This window comes from Eleutherodactylus coqui, chromosome 1 (assembly GCF_035609145.1).
Source record: "Eleutherodactylus coqui strain aEleCoq1 chromosome 1, aEleCoq1.hap1, whole genome shotgun sequence".
NCBI classification, from domain to species: domain Eukaryota; kingdom Metazoa; phylum Chordata; class Amphibia; order Anura; family Eleutherodactylidae; genus Eleutherodactylus; species Eleutherodactylus coqui.
This window is the reverse complement of record NC_089837.1, coordinates 522436327-522462052: the sequence shown is the minus strand read 5'-3', so window position 1 is coordinate 522462052 and position 25726 is coordinate 522436327. Positions and strand designations below refer to the sequence as shown.

The 25726-nt window shown below is 46.9% G+C and overlaps 1 protein-coding gene across 2 annotated transcripts in view; it reads left to right on the top strand.

Annotated features, from left to right (window-relative positions):
• Positions 1-25445, top strand: part of EMSY (EMSY transcriptional repressor, BRCA2 interacting) — a 51693-nt gene extending 26248 nt beyond the window's left edge. Inside the window, exons 12-19 of one of the 2 annotated variants that reach the window (XM_066588282.1) lie at positions 241-414; positions 2182-2389; positions 4251-4415; positions 8408-8560; positions 15462-15685; positions 16222-16755; positions 17896-18429; positions 20745-25445. In XM_066588282.1, the coding sequence (XP_066444379.1) occupies positions 241-414; positions 2182-2389; positions 4251-4415; positions 8408-8560; positions 15462-15685; positions 16222-16755; positions 17896-18429; positions 20745-20936 (2184 nt within the window). In that variant the 3' untranslated portion in view covers positions 20937-25445. The remainder of the gene's footprint in view (positions 1-240; positions 415-2181; positions 2390-4250; positions 4416-8407; positions 8561-15461; positions 15686-16221; positions 16756-17895; positions 18430-20744) is intronic. The other variant, XM_066588283.1, reaches the window with a different exon arrangement.
• Positions 25446-25726: the final 281 nt, after the last annotated feature.

Sequence of the window (25726 nt, the reverse complement as noted above, 5' to 3'; positions counted from 1 at the left end):
GAGTGCTGGGGGTCCGGGGACTCGCGTCCAGGCGAGGGTTTGTTGTTGTCGCCACTATAATGGCAGCTGGGGTCCTAACAAAGGTCCCCCAGGTCGTCTCTTGTAAATGCCTGTTGGGGTAATACTGAAAAATCTAACAAACGTCTCATTCTGAAGGACAAAAATGGCTTGGTTATTAAGGAGTTAAATATCGTAAATACAACCAATCTCGCTACTGTGTGCTGCTTTATGTCATTCTAGGGTGATAAAGCACTTCAAGCCATGCCAGTGGGCACAAAGCCGGCAATCATAACCGCCACTCGCCCCATTACCAAGATGATTGTCACACAGCCCAAGGGTATAGGTTCAGCAGTGCAGCCAGCAACGAAGATCATCCCAACCAAAATAGTGTACGGACAGCAGGGGAAAACGCAGGTATGCAGCTGACCGCCGTGTTGTGTGCTGAGGTGTTCGGATATTCCATTTTAGTAAAATATTTAATAATTTGGAGACAGATCCTTAGTTACATCCTGTATTATACTCCAGAGCTGCACTCACTATTCTGCTGGTGGAGTCACTGTGTACATACATTACTTATCCTGTATTGATCCTTAGTTCCATCCTGTATTATACTCCAGAGCTGCACTCACTATTCTGCTGGTGGAGTCACTGTGTACATACATTACTTATCCTGTACTGCTCCTGAGTTACATCCTGTATTATACTCCAGAGCTGCGCTCACTATTCTGCTGGTGGAGTCACTGTGTACATACATTACTTATCCTGTACTGCTCCTGAGTTACATCCTGTATTATACCCCAGAGCTGCACTCACTATACTGCTGGTGGAGTCACTGTGTACATACATTACTTATCCTGTACTGATCCTGAGTTACATCCTGTATTATACTCCAGAGCTGCACTCACTATTCTGCTGGTGGAGTCACTGTGTACATACATTACTTATCCTGTACTGATCCTGAGTTACATCCTGTATTATACTCCAGAGCTGCACTCACTATTCTGCTGGTGGAGTCACTGTGTACATACATTACTTATCCTGTACTGCTCCTGAGTTACATCCTGTATTATACTCCAGAGCTGCTCTCACTATTCTGCTGGTGGAGTCACTGTGTACATACATTACTTATCCTGTACTGCTCCTGAGTTACATCCTGGATTATACTCCAGAGCTGCACTCACTATTCTGCTGGTGGAGTCACTGTGTACATACATTACTTATCATGTACTGATCCTGAGTTACATCCTGTATTATACTCCAGAGCTGCACTCACTATTCTGCTGGTGGAGTCACTGTGTACATACATTACTTATCATGTACTGATCCTGAGTTACATCCTGTATTATACTCCAGAGCTGCACTCACTATTCTGCTGCTGGAGTCACTGTGTACATACATTACTTATCCTGTACTGATCCTGAGTTACATCCTGTATTATACTCCAGAGCTGCCCTCACTATTCTGCTGGTGGAGTCACTGTGTACATACATTACTTATCCTGTACTGATCCTGAGTTACATCCTGTATTTTACTCCAGAGCTGCACTCACTATTCTGCTGGTGGAGTCACGGTGTACATACATTACTTATCCTGTACTGCTCCTGAGTTACATCCTGTATTATACTGCAGAGCTGCACTCACTATTCTGCTGGTGGAGTCACTGTGTACATACATTTATCCTGTACTGATCCTGAGTTACATCCTGTATTACACTCCAGAGCTGCACTCACTATTCTGCTGGTGGAATCACTGTGTACATACATTACTTATCCTGTACTGCCCCTGAGTTACATCCTGTATTATACTCCAGAGCTGCACTCACTATTCTGCTGGTGGAGTCACTGTGTACATACATTACTTATCCTGTACGGATCCTGAGTTACATCCTGTATTATACTCCAGAGCTGCACTCACTATTCTGCTGGTGGAGTCACTGTGTACATACATTACTGATCCTGAGTTACATCCTGTATTACACTGCAGAGCTGCACTCATTATTCTGCTGGTGGAGTCACTGTCTACATACATTACTTATCTTGCACTTAGCACAGCGCCGCTCCTGTATATACAGCTGCGCCTGGTACTGCGCCATTCACTTGCCGCACCTGACACGGCTACATGGACGATAGCGGTGTAGTGCCGGCGGCTGCTGATGGGGCTCATTGTATTCTCTTCCCTTAGGTCCTTATAAAACCGAAGCCGGTGACGTTTCAGGCGACGGTCATGAGTGAACAGACGCGACAACTGGTTACTGAAACGCTACAGCAAGCCTCGCGGGTGGTGGAGACCACAAGTGCCACCATCCAAGAAGTGAAGGAGGACACTGAGAGCAGCTCATCGTCTACAGAGTCCTCCCAGAGCTCCCAGGGTGCCGATGTCTACATGTCAAGTTAAGTCACGAAACAAACCTCTCGTTTAAGACGTTCCCCGCCTGATTCAACCTTAGTATGACCGTGAGATGAGCGCCCCCGCTCCTTCTCTGGCCTCGGTTCATTAGTACTTCCACTGAGACAAGCTGGTTGCCATGGACTCGTAGCATGACAACGTCACTGAACAGAATGGTTGTCAGGCACTGTATCCCTAGCAACCAGACTGTCGGACACGGCTCAGATGTTGGGCTCAAGCGTGGATTGGCGCTGGACTGACGTTGGGACAGAGGCATGAAATGGTATGGATTTCGATGCGACTTTCTGTGCAGTCCGCCTCAAAACCGGCAGTGCAAAAGATGCTGTGGATTCGCTCCAAAGTCCACCATGTGTGAACGCAGCCTTATAAGAGATCGACCTTAATTCTACTGCTCTTTGACAAGAAAAGGCCCAGTGAACCTCGTAATGATTCTCATGTGGTGTTGATCCAGAAAAAGTAGCCTTTAAACCCGTCCTTTTAAATAGGTTGTCTCATCGCCATAACTTCCTTGTAATATTGAAGCAATCGGCTTATCAGCTAGGATGCTTTACTTACAGCGGCCACTACAGGAGAAATGTAGTATTACATGCCAGCTATTCAAATGATTGGGCAACCATGTAATATTTGGATGGTGCTGGGGGGTCTGCTGCAGTCTAGAGGTCTAAAGGTGACAAGGTATTACCGTAAAGCGGTTCCCACGAATGGATACGCATTTACGTCCTATGGATGGTGCCGGCTCAGAAGTTGAGCCCCTGCCACCTTCTGCAGGAACCAGCTGTGACTGCAACAGCGGGGATCAGTGAGCACACCATTCCCCGGAGTTAACCCCTTGCATGCCACAATCAACATTGCGACATGTAACGGGTTCGCAGAGGAAGGGCACTCCCTCAGTGACGTCATCAGCCCTCCGCCACATAATCACAGAGGACCAATGGTCTGCCATGGCATCTTGGTCTGCCGTGTCCTGTGATCACTATGACAAGCGATTATACATTGTAGTATCGCTGTACTGAAATATATTATCTGTGTGATCATTGGTTCAAACTAACTTTCTTTTGCCCACATTTAGTATTGTAGCTTCTGTAAGGACCCGCACAATAAGCTGAACACCTATTTATTCCACAAAGCAAAAGCAAAGAAAAAACTGAGGCAAAACTGCTTTTTTTTTTTTTTACGTTCATTTCCCCTTTAAAAAAACAAAAAACAATAAAAGTGAGTGTGTGCACCATAAAATAGTACCAATTAAAACTGCAGCTCGTCACACAATAAACGATCCCTCACAAACTCCGTCCATGGAAAACTCAAAAAGTTATGGGAATTTGAATATAGCGGTGGGAAAAAAATATATAGATATTTTTTTTTTTTCCAGAAGAAAGTTAAAAAGCCTTAAAAAAAACTATATTTATAATTTTGGTATTATTGTAATCGTACCGACCTGCAAATACAAAACCGTTTGCGGTTATTTATGCCGCATGATTGCGGGTTTGTTCACATTGGCGTTAGAGGCTCCCTTCATTGACTTCTGCTATAAATAGAGCCGCGCGCCCGCGTACGGCCGCGTCAACGGAAAAATAAAGTTATGATTGTTTAAAAATGGAGATGAAAATCCCCTAAAATCGTTGCATCCTTAGTTACACAGCTTATTCTGTAACTAAGGGGTTAAAGCCATTTGGAGAATGACCCGGCGCTCTATAGTGTGACTCCTCTTACCGTGAAGCCCCCTTTTATGTTGATGGCGCCGTTTTTCTCAGACGCACTGAAGGCCTCCCTGCTGCATAAGATTAGTAGTCGGATCTCTCGCCGCGGCGCTTTGGCGGTTACTAAACCTTTGTTGGCTCCTTCAGATTCCCAGCCGGTGGTCCACGTCATCGCATCCCGGGCTCAAGACTGGTCGGAGCATGAAATAGCCATGGACACGACCCCCACAATCATCTACCAAGACATCGGAGGGGAGTCCCAGTCTGCCACGTCCACCATCAAGGCCCTGATGGAGCTGCAGCAAACAAGTGGTGAGTACAGAGAGGCGGTACAAGCTTGTAATAACCTATAATCGTCCACTGGGCCTCAGGCGTTGCTTTGTGTAGTTCAACTGTTAGCAACTTTGTAACTATCTTATCTCGCATTGCTCTTCAGTTCCATTATAATTTATACTCCAGTCACATCCAGAGCTGCGGTACGAGCTCTGCTGTTTGGAATCGGTCAGCCCTGCGCTGTTAGACACTTCCCTAACTCCAATATCCCTTTTTTTGCTGCCCGCTGCTGATCCATTTTCTGAGCAGAACTTGCTGTAGTACCGGAACCGTAGAAAACACCCAAATGTAGCAGCAGGTAACCCCAGACCTGGACTTGCAAGGCGAACAATGATGGGACCTTAGGTAAGATTGGGGTGGGATCTGTGTTTCCCAAGGCACTCTGCTCCCCCTCAGGAATGTCCAAGACCTCCGCTACTCGAGACGGTATCAAAGACAACGTTGGGTGTGCATGCAGCCCCCCACAGTGTTTTTGACCAGAGCATCAATGCCCATCCAGGTTAGTCACTGGCCTGCGTACCCAGGGATCCCCTGCCCTGTGCTGCTGCAAAACTACAGTTCCCAGCATGCCGCAGGTCGGGGAACACTTTGGTAAGACTGCCTCATGCAGGGCAAGGAGTGCCAGACAAAAAATGGGAAAACCTGACAAATCCATTGGAGGCCATGGTGGTCTGTACTGGACCCCACCCCACCTGAGTCATGCTGGGAAAATGAGACTGGAATTACAGGGTTTTCTCATTAAAGATACTGATCCCCTATCTGCATGATGGAGGATAGATGTGTTGTTGCTGGGGGGCCAACCGCTGGGAACAATGGTGATCTCAAGACTGGTGCACCCGAATGCCCCATGTGAATGGAGCAACAGTCACATTTGTACGCTGCCATTGCATTTGGGATGTACCAGTCTCAGGATCACCAGGGATCCCAGCGCTTCGACCCTTTATGCTGTGAATGGGCTAAAAAGGTTTTTAATGGTAAAACCCCTTAAGACCCTTTTAAACGCGACGATTATCACTCAAAATTCCTCCAAAAATGAGTGATGATCGTGTAAACGCGGGCACTGGGCAGTTTTCGTTTGAACTATGGATTTCAGTTCGCTTAAAATCCACCATTCAGCCACTGAAAGACTCAGCAAATACCTTCCATTTAAATGTATTTCGCTCCTCTTTTAATAGACTGCAGGATATTTTCCCCGTGCCGTTTACACCAGCTGTTAGGACAACAATGCAATCTGCTGGCAGCTGCTAGAACAATGGTATGTGTCAGCAGCTGTTTGCACAGCTGGGCGTGTGTTCAAACATGCTGAGCTCTGCAAACAACTCCTAGAGGTCCTTTTACATGCAAATGAAGATGGTACAGTGTTAATGGCCATTACAGCCATTAACACTTGATGCGAATACATTGCTAAAGGACCCTTTAGACGCAACGTTAATCGCTCAAAGCCATCTTTTGAGCAATTTCTCTTTCTGTACAAATGCAGGGACATCGTGCAGTTTTCGTGCACGGGTTGCTCATCGCTGAATTCTAGCGTGCCAGGATTGAGCGATCAGCTGTTATCAGTGGAGCAGGCTGTTATCAGCCAGCTGTGCTGATAAGATTCTCTGTGGCCGTGTCCTGGTGTAAATTCACAGCGGGGACACTGGCGGTGAGAGCAGAGAAGAATACAGCTTTTTGTTTATGGAAAGCAGCTGTATTGTTCTATTAGGGGCCGCGGCAGTGTCTCGCTCCGCCTGCATATTCTATAGTAGCTACTATAAAGTATGCAAAGATGATCGCTCAAAACGGTCACTCCAAGGGCCGTCTGAGCGATCATCCATCAGTGTAAATGGGGCTTAAATCTTTCAGTCATTTGAAAGATTACCTTTGCGTGTAAAAGGATCTCCAGAGCCTTCCATGGTATATGCATGTTAGATGTGTGCGGGATTCATACGGAACTAGCTTGCACTTTTGCAGCTGACGCCTACCCGCAGTGGCCTGCAAAAATTATATCCTCTTGTAATCCTGAAGTATTGCAGTATATTGTATAAGTGAGCGCCCCATGTGGTGCCAATAGAAACTACAGCGCACCCCACAAAAAATATTTTTTCTTTTTTTTTTTTTTCTTGTAAGAAAACATTTTGTTTAAAAGCAGAACAAAGAAACAAGAGACACTTGGCTGCACCACAATCTGACCGACCCCCAGAAGACTGATATCTGCCATTTATTGCTGCACCATTTACAAGAAAAAGGGCCCAGTTGTATATTTTTTTTTTCCATTTTTGCCCCAGTTAGAATTTTTTAGCCATAGATGATGCGGAACATTAAATGGTAACCTTTTAAAAATACATCCTGTGCCACAAAAAAAAAGAGCCCTCGTGTAGACGTATCACAGAAAGAGTTTTTAAAGTTAGTGATTTTTTTTCTTTTTTTAAAAGCTTGAAGGAAAAGACGACAAAACTGAAAGTTCCGTGTCTGCGGGGTTTGTCCGGGACTTCGGAAATTTGTTTTCTATGGATGACCTATCCTCAGGAACCGTCATCAATAGACAACCGCAGCTTGTGATCCTGACCAATCAGCTGCTCATCAGGCCCGCTGTCAGTGTGGGCAATACTGAAAGCAGATGGCGCTGTCAACATTGCAGCGGACTGGGTTGGTATTCTGCTGAATTCAATGGAAGCTGTACCTGTAGTACCAAACCGGACCACCGCGTTATAACCAGCAGGATCTACTTCCTGTGCTGTCCATACTGACAGCGGCACCCACAATCGGCTCATCAGTAGGGGTTCTGAGCAGCGGACCCCCGACCATCATCTCTTGATCACCTACCTGATTCGTCATCCATAGAAAAAAATGGCCAAAGTCCCAGACAACTCCTTTAAACGATTCCCAATATGCTCCATACATGTACAGCGCACGTCGGGTGTCTGTGTATGGAAGCCGAGCCCACTACATACATGGTGAATGCGAATAAGGGAGATGGAACAATAAACCTGCAGCGCCACCTATTGGATGGCAGCATTCCTGCAAATCTGTCCAACTTTTTAAACAGGTCTTAATGATTGGGTATTGAACACCAAGCCAGAATCCATGCAGATGGTAAATGTGACAGCTAACAGGTGCCGGCTGCGGTGTTGCCGCTGATCACATGTTAACACTTAAATGCCCCGATCGGTGGTTGCAGCTCCCAGACCGGTTTCCCACCCCATAATGCCACTGGGCGGTTGTGATCGCAGCCTGGAGCCTTCTGAAAGCCTGTCAGAAATGTGATATAATGCAGTCCAATGAGCGCACGTTCAGGTCCCCTATGACGGAAATTTTTTTTTACTGCATCGTAAATATAAAAGCCGACGCCCACTAATCTGCGCTGTTGTGTTTATTTTTTAGCATTCCTCCCCACTTAGAAGTTTTTATAACTTTTCCAGTACATTATATGGTACCGCAAAGCACGAGCCCTCATGAAGCCGCGTCACCGGTTTTTGTGAAAGTAGGTTGGAAAAAAATACAATTTGATAGCGAAAAAGGGCAGGAAGGGGTTAAGGAAGAAGTCCTCACTTCACACCCGACCAAGGAGCATGCAGCTCTGGATGTGACTGGAGTATAATACTTGCTACTTAGGTGATTCTTTGCTCGCAGACTTGAGGCTCCTCCACTTCTGTATGGGAATTATGACCCCTCCGAAAATGTGGGGGCTCAAGTTTCATCACCCAATCCATCCCATGAGCTGCAGGCGTAGCATCCGTAGATCCGCACGTCACTCATACGTTATCATGGCCTCATGATTGACAATCGGGCAGTGGTTCTCAGTCGTCTCTATATGAAGAGGTTAGGCAGCAGATACAAGCCTGCGGCCCCCTAGATGATAGGGCCCACCATATCCTGCCCCCCCACCTATAGTAGCTCCACACATGACCTGATTTCGGCTGCTGCTCCCCGCCGGTGGTGAGCGGGGTCCGACATTGGCTTCTATTTATAATTGCCCTTTTATTCTTCAGTGAAGGAGAAAGCGGATTGTAGACCCCGCCAGCCGACTATTGACCTCAGTCAGATGGCTGTTCCCATCCAGATGGCCCCAGATAAACATCATGCTGAAAGTTCTTCCATCGCTCTGGTGGAGTCAGAATTGGTGGCAGAATACATATCTACAGGTAGGGGGCGCAATATAAGTCGATTATGTTAAGATCCTTATTAGGACGACCAATCCCGTGACCACTGCTGTGATTGTCAGGAAGGAACGCTGAGAACGTAGAAGCAGGACTAGGAAGTCATTGGACCGTTGTGTCTCTATAGCTGCTGAGAAAGCTACAACCCTCAATGTGACCCGACCATAATACAAGGTTATACTCCGAAGACTACAATCCCCACCATAGACCGACCGCTAGACGTGACCAGAATACAATTTATTATGCTCTATCCGTAGAGCACTACAACCCCCAGCATGACCGACCGCTTGACATAACTGTAATAGACACCTATTATCAAAATACTAATGACCATCTGTCAGTGAGTGAGTTACATGCTCCACCCCTGATCACATGACTGTGACTTTTTAAAGGTCCTTCACCGCTGTGCAGATTATGGGCGAACTACATCCTCTACAAACCCCCACGGCCTCAGTTGCTATGGAATACTAACAACCACCTGTTTGTAAATGAGTGACTGTGAGTTACATGTGAAGATGCCAACGTCATGTGATCAGTCGCTGGGGCTCTGAACCCCGCCCCAGGTCCTTCACTTTATTAAAAACCTGCAGAGCCGGACAGCAGCCGTGTGCTTACAGGACCTGTGGTGATGTCACCGTCATGTGATCAGTCACCTGTGTGCGAGGAGTCCTGGGTCACATGACCAGGGGGTGATTCGTGTGTGCAGGTTGTGATCCCTGTTGTATGGGATGAAAAGTGTGTGTGTGTGTGTGTGTGTGTGTGTGTGTGTGTGTGTGTGTGTGTGTGTGTGTGTGTGTGTGTGTGACATGCATGTAGCAGAGCTGTGTGGCGCAGAAACACTGGTACTATAATTTCCAAATAATTACTACTACTCTCTATATAGAGCACTACAACCCCCAGCATGACCAACCACTAGACATGACCATAAAACAATCCAGTAATACTCTATAAAGTTGATGAGAAAAGGGTTCGGCATTCATAAAAATTGTAGCTTTGAGAAGCATTAAAAAGGGTGTCGGATGGCGCCACAATGCTGACGGCAGCTCTTAATCAGAGCAACATGAAAGTTATATCTTTTGTTTTAGGTTTTTCCTCTTTTGCATAATAAATTTTATATATATATATACACACACACGAGGGGCTGCTGATAAGTCTTTGGCTTTACCCAGAAAGAAACAAGATAGGAAGATTAAACTTTCCATTTCTTCCACATCCTCTCCACTGATGCCAACACACTTCATACATCAGTATTCCAAGTTCTGTAAGCCTTGCAAAACGAAGGATTTCGGTTGTGCCTCTAACCAGTCATCCGTAGCAGCCATGGGATCAGAAATGGTGGGAAATGTGGTCCCCTTGAGGTGTTTCTTCAGGTTTGGAAACAGATGCTAGTCGGAGGGAGCTAGGTCTGGTGAATAAGGTGGGTGGTCAACCAGCTGGAGGCCTAGCTCCACCAGTTTTGCCGTGGTCGCTTGTGCAGTGTGAGCGGAGGCGTTATCCTGCAGGAACAAGATTCCTTTGGACAGCTTGCCGCGCCTTTTGGCCTTCAGAGCTGCCTTCAATTGGTCCAAAAGTTCAATGTAATACCTTGCATTGATGGTGGAACCATTGTGAAGGTCGTCCACTAGCAGCATGCCCTCCTTATCCCAGAACACAGACGCCATCACCTTAGTGGCTGAGGACCGCTGGGCCTCCACTCTGACTGCTCCTTGGTTTCAGGGTCATACACATAAATCCAGGTCTCATCCATAGTGACCGGTCGGTCCAGGAAGTTCTTATCAGTCCCGAAACGCTGACAAATGGACCGGGACGTTTTCACTCAATGCTTTTCTGATCTGTTGTCACACATTTGGGGACCCACTGTGCAGATGGCTTCTTCATGGATAATGACACAAACACGTTCACCAGAAACCCCCATGATGGCGGCTATTCCTGCAGATGACATTCGCTGATTCTCCAGTATGAGGTTGTGCGTAGCATCGATGATCTCCGGAACAACAACCTCTCTCGGTCGTCCAGGACGTTCATCATTGGTGCTGAAGTGGCCCATCAGTTCATAACTGTAGAATATGAAGGGCATTGATCCCCCAATGTCTGCCACAGATCACCATGAATATCCTTCGCGGACTTTATCCCTCCTCCGCTCTCATTGGCTGTGAATATCCGCCATTTTGTTTTCCCGCGTGCCGAGATCACGGTTGCCATAAGCTACAAACACAAAACATATTTTAGACACAGAAGCCTTTTATGTGATGTAACATTCGTTACCATAGAAACAAAAAAAGAACACAAAGCCAAAGAATTATCAGCAGCCCCTCGTATATAATTATTGTTGTTGTTTTGAATATTTATATATTTTTTCGCATCTCTGTATGAAGTCTTTTATCTTCCCACGGCCGGAGCTCTGTGAGGCCTGTATGGGTTTTTTGCGTGACGAGCTGTAGTTTTCATTGGTACCATTTTGGGGTACATGCAGCTTTTTTTTAAATCACTTTTAGGCCTTATGTCCACTTGCAAAAATACAATCCGCGCGGATTTGCTTTAAATGGCATTTTTTTTGCCTGCAGATATCCGCACACAGCGCCATCAATGTGATAGCAATGTTGCCGATCCGCGCGGAATCCGCGGCAGAATGGAGCATGCCACGTTTTTTTCCCGCGCGTGAAAAAGCAATTCTTTTAAAATGCCATCCGCAGGTGCAAAAATCAATTTAATGGATCCGCGGATGGCAATGATTCCCTATGGGCAAAATCCGCTGCAGAATCCGCAATTCCATTTAGCCAGCGGACATGAGGCCTTATTGTTTCTTTTGGAGGCAAAGTGAACAATAAAATAATTTTAGCTCCTTGTCTTTTTCAGCATTTGTGATGTAGAATAAAAAAAAGTGTTCAGTTTATTGTCCGCCTTAAAGGGGTTGTCCCGCGGCAGCAAGTGGGGGTATGCACTTCTGTATGGCCATATTAATGCACTTTGTAATGTACATTGTGCATTAATTATGAGCCATACAGAAGTTATCAAAAGTTATTCACTTACCTGTTCCGTTGCTGGCGTCCTCGTCTCCATGGAGCCGACTAATTTTCAGCGTCTAATGGCCAAATTAGACGCGCTTGCGCAGTCCGCGTCTTCTCCTTTTCTCAATGGGGCTCCGTGTAGCTCCGCCCCGTCACGTGCCGATTCCAGCCAATCAGGAGGCTGGAATCGGCAATGGACCGCACAGAAGCCCTGCGGTCCACCGAGGGAGAAGATCCCGGCGGCCATCTTCACCGGGTAAGTAAGAAGTCACCGGAGCGTGGGGATTCAGGTAAGCGCTGTGCGGAAAAAAAAAAAACCCGTTTCGGCACGGGACAACCCCTTTAAGGATGCGGCGACGGCAAATGTGGGTTATTTTTTTAAAAATTTTAAACAAAGTTTCCCTCTGTGAACCCTTTACATGTCGCAATGAACACTGATCGCTGCATGTAAGCAGGTAACGGTGGGGATCGATGTTCTTACCAATCCCTGCTGTTACAGCCAACTTCCACCGCGGATGGCGTGGGCGCAGCTTACGTTCATTTGCGTCCTGTGGCGGGAAGCGGGTTAAACGGCTCAACACAACGAGTATAACAATGGGTTTCTCCAAATTCACATGCGTGGCGGGGGCTCGGTGAAGCGTGGCGGGGGCCCGGTGGCGCCGCGGTGAAGCGTGGCGGGGGCCCGGTGGCGCCGCGGTGAAGCGTGGCGGGGGCCCGGTGGCGCCGCGGTGAAGCGTGGCGGGGGCCCGGTGGCGCCGCGCGGTGAAGCGTGGCGGGGGCCCGGTGGCGCTGCTCTGGAACTGCGGCGGGAGCTCGGTGGCGCCGCTCTGGAACTGCTCTGCTTCCTCGGGAAAGCTGCAGCGTGAGGAGGACAAGATGGATTCCATTAAGTATCAGGAAATCCTTGGAGACAACGTCATGCCTTCTGTGAGGAAGCTGAAGGGGAATCTGCCACCTACTTGGAGCCCTATGAGCTAATCTTATGGGCTGAAAGTCAGCGACCCGCTGTGTCCAGGGATGTAAGCGGTTTCCCTAAGGATTTCCTGATACTTGATGGAATCCATCTTGTCCTCCTCACGCTGCAGCTTCCCAGAGGAAGCAAAGCCGCTCCAGAGCATCATGAGCCACCGCCGTGCTCCACTGCAGCATCACCGAGCCGCCTCCATTCTCCACTGTAGGCAGGGGTTCTTGGGAGTTCATGCATGGATATCCTCAGTTTCTTATGCGCTTTACGGTGCAAACAGAAGCCTCAGTGCTGCGGCCACCAGATCTTGCCGCAGGTCCTTTGCAGTCACTGGAGGATTTTGAGTACATAGCTCCTCAGGAATCTGGTGGCAGCCGATGATGGCGCCCTCCTTCTGCCACATCCAGGTAGTGTAGCCAGTATTCCTTTATTATTGAACTGCTTGTTAACTACTTCCCGCTGTATCTCTAGGAACATTCAGCACCTTTACCTTATACAGAGAAGGAAAATGATGCAAAAATGTAGCAATGATCTCTTCTCAACTCTTTGCACCATAGCCATACGTGGCCGTATTTCTAACATGAAATTAAAAGTCACAGTCCGCACAGCCCCCATCGCTCCAAGTATTTGATGTGCTTTATCTGAAGCACACCTGGAGTAACTAATGAAATCTGTAATTAGTTGCACCAGGTGTCCTTGAGGCAAGATGTGATTTGCAAATGTGTGCTTTTATGAGGAATTCTATTCAGGGAGTAGTCCGTTAAAGTGGCATTTGGTGGTGAATTTGTAGAAAGCTTGTTATGTTGTGTAGAGCGATGAAAATTCTTCTTGTTTGATTATTAATTTGCTGAAAGTTTGCGGAATTGTGATTGCCGCTGGTACATAAAACATGACAACCCCCCATGTGACGACCTCTGGACATGACCATATTACAGTTCTGTTATGCTGTATACATTGAGCACTACAACCACCATGCCCCGTCCTCCTAGATGCACTCCTCATATATCCTATACAGTAATAACATACCATTTCCATAGTATATAGGCGCCATCATTAATGGGCATAGTTGTTAATTACTAATACCCACCATGATGCCTCCATGTTTCCATGCCATCCGCTTTTAGTTTGTGGCTCCGTCTCCTTTTGAGGGTTCGTGCCAGGAAAGGTATTGGGTTTTTTCTGCCGGTTACCCACCTCCATTAATAGATGAAGCGTGCCTGCCTACACGGGCCGATTATCAGCGGGTGTTTATGCCTAAACTGAATGACGAATTCTCGGCCATCTTTACATTTTACGATTATCGTTCACTTCCATGTGATCCAGCGGTTGACTGAATGATACTCGTTCAGTGTAAAGGGGCCCGAAGTATGTGGAAGCTTTGAGGTGCTGTAGGTTGGCATCACATGGAGGAAGCGCCCAATGATAAGCCGGTCACAGTGCCTCCTGCTGGTGGGATCCCTGGCGATCACCCGTGATCTGTGGAGAAATGAAAACTGCAGCAAGTGTTTATTTCATGGAGTCTAGTGTGGGTGTTCACAGTATACACAAATGTGCCACTATACAGCGAGGCCAGCTGTGCGCCAAATAGAAAAAGGTCCCAAACAGAGGATCCTCCTCAACACGCTCACGACTTCATCTTTTTTTTTAAAAAGAGTTGTCCAGGATTATAAAAACATTGTGACTTTCTTCCCAAAGTGGCGCCCCCCTTCTTCACATGTTGTCCATGGTATTGCATTTCGGCCCCATTCACTTGATGGAACAGAGGTGCAATACTAGACACAACCAGTGGATGGGTGTGGCGCTGTTTTTGGAACAAATCGGCCTTGTTTTTGTAATCCCAGACATCCCATTTCAATTGCCAGCGGGTATGTCAACCTGTAATCCAGAGCTGAACTCGCTGATCGGGAGTAATAGAAGTAATGTTTGTCTAGTCTTCGCAGGGAGCCGTGAGGATTTGCGCAGATTCCCCGCTATAAACCACTAGAGGTTGTTCTCCGTTCACTATTTTTGAGGCAAATCTCTGTATAATGACATTCTAATTCCTTCTCTGTAAGTGATATGATGGGTGGGCGATGGAGTAATCCTGAGGCTGCGGTGATGCGACCTCGCTCTGCGCTTGTTCCCGAAGGGGGCACTAAGGGCTCTCTCACAGGTGTATGCGGCCCCCGTATTAAGGGCAGATTTTTTGCGCACTTAATATTCCTTACACCTGCATGTTTGCGGCGTATGTTAAATCCCCATAGCTTATATTGCGCCAAAATAGGACATGCTGCGGCTTTTTTTTTCGTGTGCGTAATACGCCGCTGTGAGTTGCTTGATAGAGAACAGCGCCACATATTACACTTGTGAAAAGTATTCGCTTACTATGTGACCACGTACCCCGTGTGAGTGCGGCGGCGCTGATCGCTGGAGGGCCCAGCAGGGAGACCCTTTGTGATCGGCTTCTTGCCAAGGCATCCTAGTAAGTAGTAATTGTCAAGGAGGTGGAGTCACCTGTGACCGAGCGCACGCCCTAACCGCCGCGTGATGCAGACGCCCGCTGTTACAGTAGAGTTCCTCCATTGTAGTCACTGGTACCTTCATAACACCCATCTTTCCCCCACCAGGTATTGTCCACCATTGCTATTTACGTCATGTGACAACGAAGCTCCGCCCAGAGCGCAGGAAAGAAAATCATTATGGGAAATAAAAATGTAAAGCCTGCGATATGTGATTTATATTCTGCACTGTGAGCCCAATTATCCCCGGGTCGCGGTGTTAAGTAACGGGATGATGGGAGGTTTTCCATACGGGAATGTTGTCAGTCCTTGAATGTAAATAAGAATGTTCCCATTCATTGACAGCAAGCAGAGATGTTGAAAATGAGAAATCCGGAAGTTGTACCCAATTCTTTTTCCTTCTGCTGTCCTTGCAGGTAAAGCGAGACCCATGGCCACCACCACCACCGTGGGCTCCGGGGACGTCCCTCTCGCCTCTCTCCTGCAGGTCAGCCACCCGGCGCACCACCATCACCAGCTGCAGTCCTCGCGTACCCTGCTGCAGCACGTCTCGCAGTCCCAGAGCGCAGCGCAGACATCCGTGGTGGTGAAGTCGCTCCCCGCTTCCTCCAGCGGGGCCATCACGCACATCATGCATCAGGTATGTTCAGCGGCGCTCGGCCCGGCATGACGGTCATATATGTCTGTGATTGACCGGGCTGCCCAAAATGTCGTCTGCCTACAACTCGGTTGTTGACGCCCGCTGAAGACCATCTTGGGCCCCGTTCACAGCACAGAGGAGCTCCTGATATACAGCTTCATTAGCCTGATGGAGGCCACAAGGGTGGCCTTCTATTGTGTCGATGGATCGCATGGGCTGTATGGAGTGTTGGGGCTTTGGTTTACAGGGGGTCTCTATTGGCGTAAGGGGTCAGAGTGGGCACTACTAATATGTAGGGGCACAGAATATGCCTTGTGCTTCAGTACTCCATCGATGCGCCACTTAATGGACCCAGTGATGCAGCAGAAACGTCTGGGCGGACTATGGCAGCCGACATGGAGAGTAGTAATGGGGGGGTCAAGCTGAACCCAGGCCAATGAGCCTTCAGCTACACCCCTGGGTATATATACTGTATATTGAGGTATATAATTAGAATTTCGCCTTTTCCCATGATTCTTTTGCTTATGAACTTGCAGGCGTTGAGCAGCCACACTGCGTTCAAGAGGACAGAGGAGACCATGACGGAAGAGGGTGAAGTGGAGGAAATGGACACGTTGGACCCTCAGACTGGTCTCTTCTATAGATCCGCCCTGGCGCAAAGACAGCAGAAGCAGATCCACCTGCACCAGGAGGGGGCGCACCTCCAAGTGAAGACGGTCCAGTCCCTGCAGACCAAGCAGAAGCAGATCATCCAGCTTCAGCCGGAGCAGATCCAGCACAAGATCCAGCAGACGGCGCAGCTGTCAATCAGACAGCAGAAAATCACCCCCCTGCAGCAGGAGCACCTCCAGCAGCACACGCAGCGCCACATGCTGGTCAAGGAGAGGCACATCCCGTCTCTGATGTCTCAGCCGCAACAGACTGTGGTGCAGGTCCTGGCCGTCAAAACTACCCAGCAGCTGCCGAAATTACAGCAGGTTCCGGGTCAGCAAAAGATCTACATGCAGTCCCAGCTCTCCCAGACGCCAATGCACATCCCAGTGTCAGTGGAGAAGCATCTGACCAGCCAGGTAAGACTGCCGAGATGAATAGGGAGTGCAGCTCTGGAGCATACCACAGGATGTAACGCAGGATAACTAATGTATGTACACAGTGACTCCACCAGCAGAATAGTGAGTGCAGCTCTGGGGTATAATACAGGATGTAACTCAGGAGCAGTACAGGATAAGTAATGTATCTACACAGTGACTACACCCGCAGAATAGTGAGTGCAGCTCTGGAGTATAATACAGGATGTAACTCAGGATCAGTACAGGATAAGTAATGTATGTACACAGTGACTCCACCAGCAGAATAGTGAGTGCAGCTCTGGAGGATAATACAGGATGTAACTCAGGATCAGTACAGGATAAGTAATGTATGTACACAGTGACTCCACCAGCAGAATAGTGAGTGCAGCTCTGGAGTATAATACAGGATGTAACTGAGGATCAGTACAGGATAAGTAATGTATGTACACAGTGACTCCACCAGCAGAATGAGTGCAGCTCAGGAGTATAATACAGGATGTAACTCAGGATCAGTACAGGATAAGTAATGTATATACACAGTGACTCCACCAGCAGAATAGTGAGTGCAGCTCTGGGGTATAATACAGGATGTAACTCAGGATAAGTACAGGATAAGTAATGTATATACACAGTGACTCCACCAGCAGAATAATGAGTGCAGCTCTGGAGTATAATACAGGATGTAACTCAGGTTCAGTACAGGATAAGTAATGTATGTACACAGTGACTCCACCAGCAGAATAGTGAGTGCAGCTCTGGAGTATAATACAGGATGTAACTCAGGATCAGTACAGGATAAGTAATGTATGTACACAGTGACTCCACCAGCAGAATAATGAGTGCAGCTCTGGAGTATAATACAGGATGGAACTCAGGATCAGTACAGGATAAGTAATGTATGTACACAGTGACTCCACCAGCAGAATAGTGAGTGCAGCTCTGGAGTATAATACAGGATGGAACTCAGGAGCAGTACAGGATAAGTAATGTATGTACACAGTGACTCCACCAGCAGAATAGTGAGTGCAGCTCTGGAGTATAATACAGGATGTGATTCGGGGTGTGTGTAGGATCTGTGTAGTTTATTTGCTTGCAGTTGCACTCATTCCTTATGCTCTTTCTCTTCTCCCGATGCCGCAGCCAATTGTATCACAGGGTCCTGCAGTTACAAAGATCACATTTGAGGGACATCAGCCGCCCATTGTTTCAAAAGCAACAATAAGTGAATGCCTGCCTAAACTCACCCCTGCGATGGCCAGTATCCTGCCCAGCATGTCGCTGACGGACAAGGCCTCTGTTGCAGATATACTGAAGATGTCCATGATGGAAGCCGATATAGATACGAACATAGAACCCATGATTGTGGATCCCCCATGTAAAGTTAATCCTATTATTAAACCTATGCCAGTGTTAACTGAAGCGGCCATACCTCCTCAGGTGCAGAGGGTATCTACACCAAGTGTAGTAACTACAACTGTACCGCCACCTCCTAAATGCTTTCCAGCGCCCATCATTACAGCGACCTCTTCCACCACGCTACCAGTACCGTTGCCACCACCTCCACCGCTTACCAGGAAAGTAGATATCCCTGTTGCCAGTCAGATAATACAGATCCAGAATGTACAGCAGACTCCAAAAAGAACGGAAGAAATGCCGTCTGAAATTATTATACAGGTAAACAAACCTCTGTTGTGTTATAGGTGCACGTAGTTCTCCTATATAATGGCTTAATGTAAAAACTGCAAATGTTCAGCCATTACTGTAACGACTCAACCAAGATTTCTTCACTACATGAATACTAAAGACTAAATTGCCCCCTCTACAAAATTGAACTAGCATACTGCTCCATATGTACAAGAATATAACTACTATAATACTGCCCCCAATGTACAAGAATATAACTACTATAATACTGCCCCCTATGTACAAGAATATAACTACTATAATACTGCCTCCTATGTACAAGAATATAACTACTATAATACTGCCCCTATGTACAAGAATATAACTACTATAATACTGCCCCCTATGTACAAGAATATAACTACTATAATACTGCCCCCTATGTACAAGACTATAACTACTATAATACTGCCCCCTATGTACAAGACTATAATTACTATAATACTGCCCCCTATGTACAGGAATATAACTACTATAATACTGCCCTCCTATGTACAAGAATATAACTACTATAATACTGCCCTCCTATGTACAAGAATATAACTATTATAATACTGCCGTCTATGTAAAAGAATATATCTACTATAATACTGCCCCCAATGCAGAAGAATATAACTACTATAATACTGCCCCCTATGTACAAGAATATAACTACTATAATACTGCCTCCTATGTACAAGAATATAACTAGTATAATACTGCCCCCTATGTACAAGAATATAACTACTATAATACTGCCCACTATGTACAAGAATATAACTACTATAATACTGCCCCCTATGTACAAGAATATAACTACTATAATACTGCTCCCCTATGTACAAGAATATAGCTACTATAATACTGGCCCCTATGTACCAGAATATAACTACTATAATACTGCTCCCGTGTACAAGAATATAACTACTATAATACTGCTCCCTATGTACAAGAATATAACTACTATAATACTGCCCCCTATGTACAAGAATATAACTACTATAATACTGCTCCTATGTACAAGAATATAACTACTATAATACTGCTCCTATGTACAAGAATATAACTACTATAATACTGCCTCCTATGTACAAGAATATAACTACTATAATACTGCCTCCTATGTACAAGAATATAACTACTATAATACTGCCCCTATGTACAAGAATATAACTACTATAATACTACCTCCTATGTACAAGAATATAACTACTATAATACTGCCTCCTATGTACAAGAATATAACTACTATAATACTGCTCCTATGTACAAGAATATAGCTACTATAATACTGCCCTCTATGTACAAGAATATAACTACTATAATACTGCTCCTATGTACAAGAATATAACTACTATAATACTGCTCCTATGTACAAGAATATAACTACTATAATACTGCTCCTATGTACAAGAATATAACTACTATAATATTGCCCATATGTACAAGAATATAACTACTATAATACTGCTCCCTATGTACAAGAATATAACTACTATAATACTGCCCCCTATGTACAAGAATATATCTACTATAATACTGCCTCCTATGTACAAGAATATAACTACTATAATACTGCCCCCATGTACAAGAATATAACTACTATAATACTGCCCCCTATGTACAAGAATATAACTACTATAATACTGCCCCCTATGTACAAGAATATAACTACTATAATACTGCCCCCTATGTACAAGAATATAACTACTATAATACTGCCCCCTATGTACAAGAATATAACTACTATAATACTGCCCTTATGTACAAGAATATAACTACTATAATACTGCCCCCTATGTACAAGAATATAACCACTATAATACTGCCCCCTATGTACAAGAATATAACCACTATAATACTACCCCAACAGAGCAGTTCTTCCTAGGAGCGGGGCTTGAGTCCCCCGCCTCCAGGACGCTAATGTTCTGATTGGTTAATAGAGTGCCGCGCCTGCCAATGAGAGCTGGCGATGGATTATCCAATCAGAGAATTAGCTTCCTGGAGGCGGAGGTATTCATGCCCTGCTGTCAGGAAGAACTGTTCTGTCGGCACGGACTGAGACCAGCTCAAGGATCAGAGCCCCAGCGGAGGGTGAGTATGTTTTTTTTTCTTTAACATGTAGCCTAGGTACGGCTTATTTTCAGGGGAGGGCTTATAATTCAAGCCTCCCTCGAAATCCCGGGGTCGGTATTATTATTTGGGAAACCCGGTATTATAATAAACAGAACTTCTGCAGTGTTGTGATGCTGGGACTGCAGCTGCGGTATGTTTGGTGGTTGGTGTAGCTGCCACGTTGGCCCATCTGTGTCTTGTTCTCCCCGCAGACCATCCCTCAGTATCCCATCCCCTGCCACTCCAGCTCTAACGTGGTGGTGGAACCCAGTGGCCTCCTGGAGATGAACAACTTCACCAGCCAGCGGCTCGGAGACGAGGACACGGTGATCATACATGATGGCGACATCAGCACGGATGATAGGACACAATGTAAACCTTCCCTCAACCTTGAACATGCGTAGTGGCCACGGACGGCCACCAGCCACGCCACGGCGTGATGCCACCATGACAAGCGGACGGGACGGTTTTCTCTATGAGCACAGATATTTTTTTCTTTAAATCATGAGTGTGGGACCTCCGGCGGACGAATCATGGGGCGACTGCGGGGGCCGCACGTGGCAGAGGAATCAGAGTTTTTATATATATTTATATATACTATGAAGGGTATGAAAACAAGATGGCTGCTTCCGCTCCACGCAGGCGTTACACGAAGGAGGCTGGGAGTGAATAGCAAGGGGAGGCGATGGACAGAAGACGATGGTATCCGTGCACCCTGTGTAGGGGTCCGTTCACACGTAGGCCACAACATCCGCACTGCAGGGTCTCCTTCTGAGGTCCAGCGGCCATGTTGCTCTCTGCAGCAAATAAGCAGCTTTCTGTTTTTTTCCAGCGAGCCAATCGAAAGTTCTGCTTTTAAAAGGAAAGCGGTGCTGTGATTGGTTGTGACGCGGTCTCGGTTGCAGTTGTTTGTTCGCCGTCTCCTCGCCAGTATGAACAAACGCTGACGGAAATAGAAGTAGTAACGGAATCGGGGCTCATTCACATCAGCGCTTCGCTTGCCGATTTTTAGAGAATGAAACTGATAACGGAACAGAATTAAAGGGCCACGACCGGCGCCGCGGGGTCACCAGTGCTGGTAGATCTGCCAGGAAGCGGAACGATTCTTTCAGTTAGGCCACATTCGCACGGGCGGGAATCTCTTGTGTGCGCTGCGAGATGCACAAAACTCGTAAGATTCTGAATGGCTGACACGTACGATTATTTTTTTATGTATTTATTTTTTTATTTATATGTATATTTTTTTAACCTCCCCTCACAGCGCCGCTGCCAGGATTAAAGTCGTAGCATGTCCCTTCTTTTGGCGCACTCTCAACAAGCCTCGCCTGTTGTCGACGGGACCTTAGCCCTTTGCAATCCAATTTTGGATTCAGGGGTTCCTAGGGGGTTTTTCTCTTTCTGCCATTACACAATGCTGCCACCTGCTGGCTAGAGCTAGTACTGCGGTATGGGACATGCTGGAGAGGCCCTCGACAACAGAACGGCCATTAATATACAGTAAGAATACCCTGCCGGACGTCTTCTGACATCGGAAGCTGTACAGCCTTCAATCAGAATGTCGTCAGACAGTGGATTGGAAAGGGTTCAAAGACATTGCGGGCCGGGCGACGCGGTGACTCCTATTAAAAATCTATACGTGCGCCTGAGGGTGACATCTTCACAGTAGCCAAGCGAGGTGTTTTTGAATGAACGCACGTTGGCGAGCGCGATATTGGGCCAAGTTTGTGTTTTAAACTGATTCACTTTTTCTTCCGCCTTTCTCCCCTTCGGCGCACGCAGCTTTAAAAAAAACGGATCCGTTAAACGGACAACAAAACGACAAACCTTTCCCTTCAGTTCCATCAGCAACCGAATATAAAGTAATTAATACATCCATTATTTCCGTTCGCTTTCCTCCTCTCAGCAGGACGAACCGAGCGGAACCTCCAACGATCCCCCGGACATCAACGGGGGAGTAAAGCGGGAGCAGCTCTCCCGTTTATTGCACACTGATGGAACACATGCTGGTGCGACCGCGCCGTCATACCGATTTATAAAGGTGTATTAATAATGCGAGCCGCCGCGGCAATCCGTCTGTTACATACGTTACACAACTGATATGGAACGGTTTCAGGCCGCTATGAGAGCCGCCATATTTATTGACACGGAGAACGCCAGTGGACAAAGAAATTGTCTTCGATCGTGCGCAGCCGGCTCTGAAATCTTCCAGTCCGCATTTTGGCGCTGTTACATGTGACGCAGTGTGAGCGCATCCTCTGCTTGTTTCAATAAACTTTATTGACATCGTCCCCTTTAATACGAAGTGACACAAATTGTTTGAACGGGACGCGCTAATGAAAAATCTCCGTTGTCGTACAATGCGCCAAACTTGTATGTATTGTCGCAGACTGGTCATTCACTCCCAGCCTTCATTGCAGAATCGCCAATTCTCTGTTAATTACTCGAAAATCATGATATGCATCCGGACGCCGACCGTAAATGCGCAAATATTCTGATGGAAAGTGAACGTTTGGCAGGAGGCGGCCGACCGGCTATTTCTCCCGTGTGATAGTGAGACAATCGCCCGGCTCCGGTTTACCAGATGTTGGAGCCGCCATGTCTGTTACTTCAAGCAGCACATTGATGTTGAACTGTGTAATACTTCATTTCTCCCTTGGGGGCGCTGCAGGGGCTGCCACAACAGATCTCCCAGCTTCCCTGGATCCTGCTAGAGTGGTATGGGGAAAAGAGGTAGATTTGTCATTCAGGGCTTTATGAAAGCTGAGTGATCCGTTGGCCGTCTAGTTATGGGAGAAAATTGGAAAGGAAGGCAGGTTTGCCGTTCAGGACACTGGGGAAGCTTTAGTTTTTCTTATGCAAATCTGCCCTTCTTCCCAATTCTATAGCAAAGATTTACCTTCAGGGGGCGAGGAAAGTTGGGTCAGAGTCAGAGAGTCACGAGCTTGTTTTCTAAGTGCACTGAATCTACCTTGCTTTCCATTGTCATGCAATAACTAGGCAGAGCTGCTCTTCATTTATCACCCAGCTTTCCTCGGCTCCTGAAGAGCAGCTCCGCCTCGTTATTGCATGACAATGGAAAGCAAGGTAGATTTGTAAATCAGTGCACTAGCAAAGCTGGGTGCCAAAACAGGCTGGTAAGGTGCCATTCACACCTTTTTATAGAACCAAAATCCCAGAAAGGCGCCAGTATTATCAGGGCCGTCCGTAATTATATGCTGGGTCTCCACAGGGGCCTGCGCCACGGATATGGATGTGGCCTGCAGGCGCCGTCACGTGACGCAGATGTGCAGCGCATTTCACCCCTTCCATTTGAATGCAATTGTAGCGGTGAAATAGCCTGCAGATCTGCGGCCGCTCCCCCCCCCGCGCCGGAGGTGCTGCTGACCGTCCTCCCCTATATGCTGCAGATTTGCTGCCGGCTGCGACTTTTCCATTACGAGGGTTGGAATCCGCGGTTTAAGCTCGCAGCAATAATCATCATCCTGTGGGTTTAGTATCCGCGCCGAATCTTCCCGCTCTGCAGGGATGAGATTTTAAAAAATTCTTGTCTATATGGCTTGTCCTGAAAATGCCGCAGATTGTCCGCAGCACCTCCAGCCGGTGTGACGGCGCCTCCTGCGCGGTTCTCATCTGCATTCGGGTTTCTGTCCGCAGCACCTCCAGCCGGTGTGACGGCGCCTCCTGCGCGGTTCTCATCTGCATTCGGGTTTCTGTCCGCAGCACCTCCAGCCGGTGTGACGGCGCCTCCTGCGCGGTTCTCATCTGCATTCGGGTTTCTGTCCGCAGCACCTCCAGCCGGTGTGACGGCGCCTCCTGCGCGGTTCTCATCTGCATTCGGGTTTCTGTTTTTCACGGATATCAAACTGAAACAAATGGAAACTAAAGTTTCAGTTTTTCTGACACATCGGGCAGAATGTATTTACAGCAGCGAGCGCGAGAACAGGCGGGAAACGTGCGTTTTTTTTTTTTCTCCCATTCTCTTCCCCCCTCTCTCTCAGCAAGTGCGGTGAAAATCACGTTATTTTAATGGGGGTAAAAAAAAAAATTGCATTGTATTTACATAAATGGTTTTTCTGGGTCTTTTTCCCCTTTTCCTCCCGCTGGACACGCTGTGATTTCTCTGCCCCCGTGATCGAACAAAAGAACGGAAACTCTGAGTGCAGCTGGGAACAGAAGCGTATTCAATGGCCGCCATGCTGGGTGACTCACTGGCTGTCGCCCCACTTTCCTCCTGAGGGCGGCGCTGCATCTTTGTGGGGAAAAAAGGCCCATTTCCCAGGTAAAAGGCTACGAAAACTGAATGACAAGTTGCGGTGGCAGCCATATTGGATTCGCCAAGCTACAAAAATATCGTATTAGTCATTACAGCGACAGAAGATGATTGGGATTTGGTCCCAGAATACTCATTGGACGTCTGAAGTTTTTGCGTCTACAGTCGGCTTTACTCGCAGGATGTGCGAACCCAAATCTTATAATTACATGTCTGTACAACCCTCCACGAGAAGCACACGGACAATACTGTAAATACGCGGGCGGGCAGTCCGAGGGGACAGACGGGCATTTCAAGGACTTTTTAAAAGCGAAAACTCCCCCCAAGGAAGCGCGCCGATGTAAGGCAGATTTTAGCGTGCGTGTATATAGTATATATAAGGGCGGCTGTTTTGTACAGAAATGATAAATAACGGTTTCCTGAGCCTCGCTGAGCTTTGTACTGTATATAGTGTGTATACAGGTCGCTCTGCAGCCGGCGCGCCCGTTCTCCCTATATAAGGAGGGCTAGGTAAGCCCCGCCCGGCGCAGAAGACAACATGTTGGTAAGACTTTCTTGTAGAATCCATCGCGAGCCTGGAGAACCGCAGTGGATGCAGATTATCAACGGGATTGACAGATTATTAAAGATCCGTCACCAAAAACGATGATTTTCTGATGTTTGTCTTTTTTTGAGGGGGACGGTCAATGGGCTAGTATGGCAGCCTGAAGGTTCATACATAGACCTATAAGCATCAAACATCGCTCTGTACTACAATACTAAATTGCAGTATATAAAGGAGTACGAGTGATCAATTGATATAAAAAAAAAAAAAAGGATTGAAGGGGTTTTTTTTTTGTTTTTTTAACAGTTGTAAGATCAAGTTTGAACTATTACAATATCACAATATTTAAAATGCCAATGCTACATATATACACACGGCCT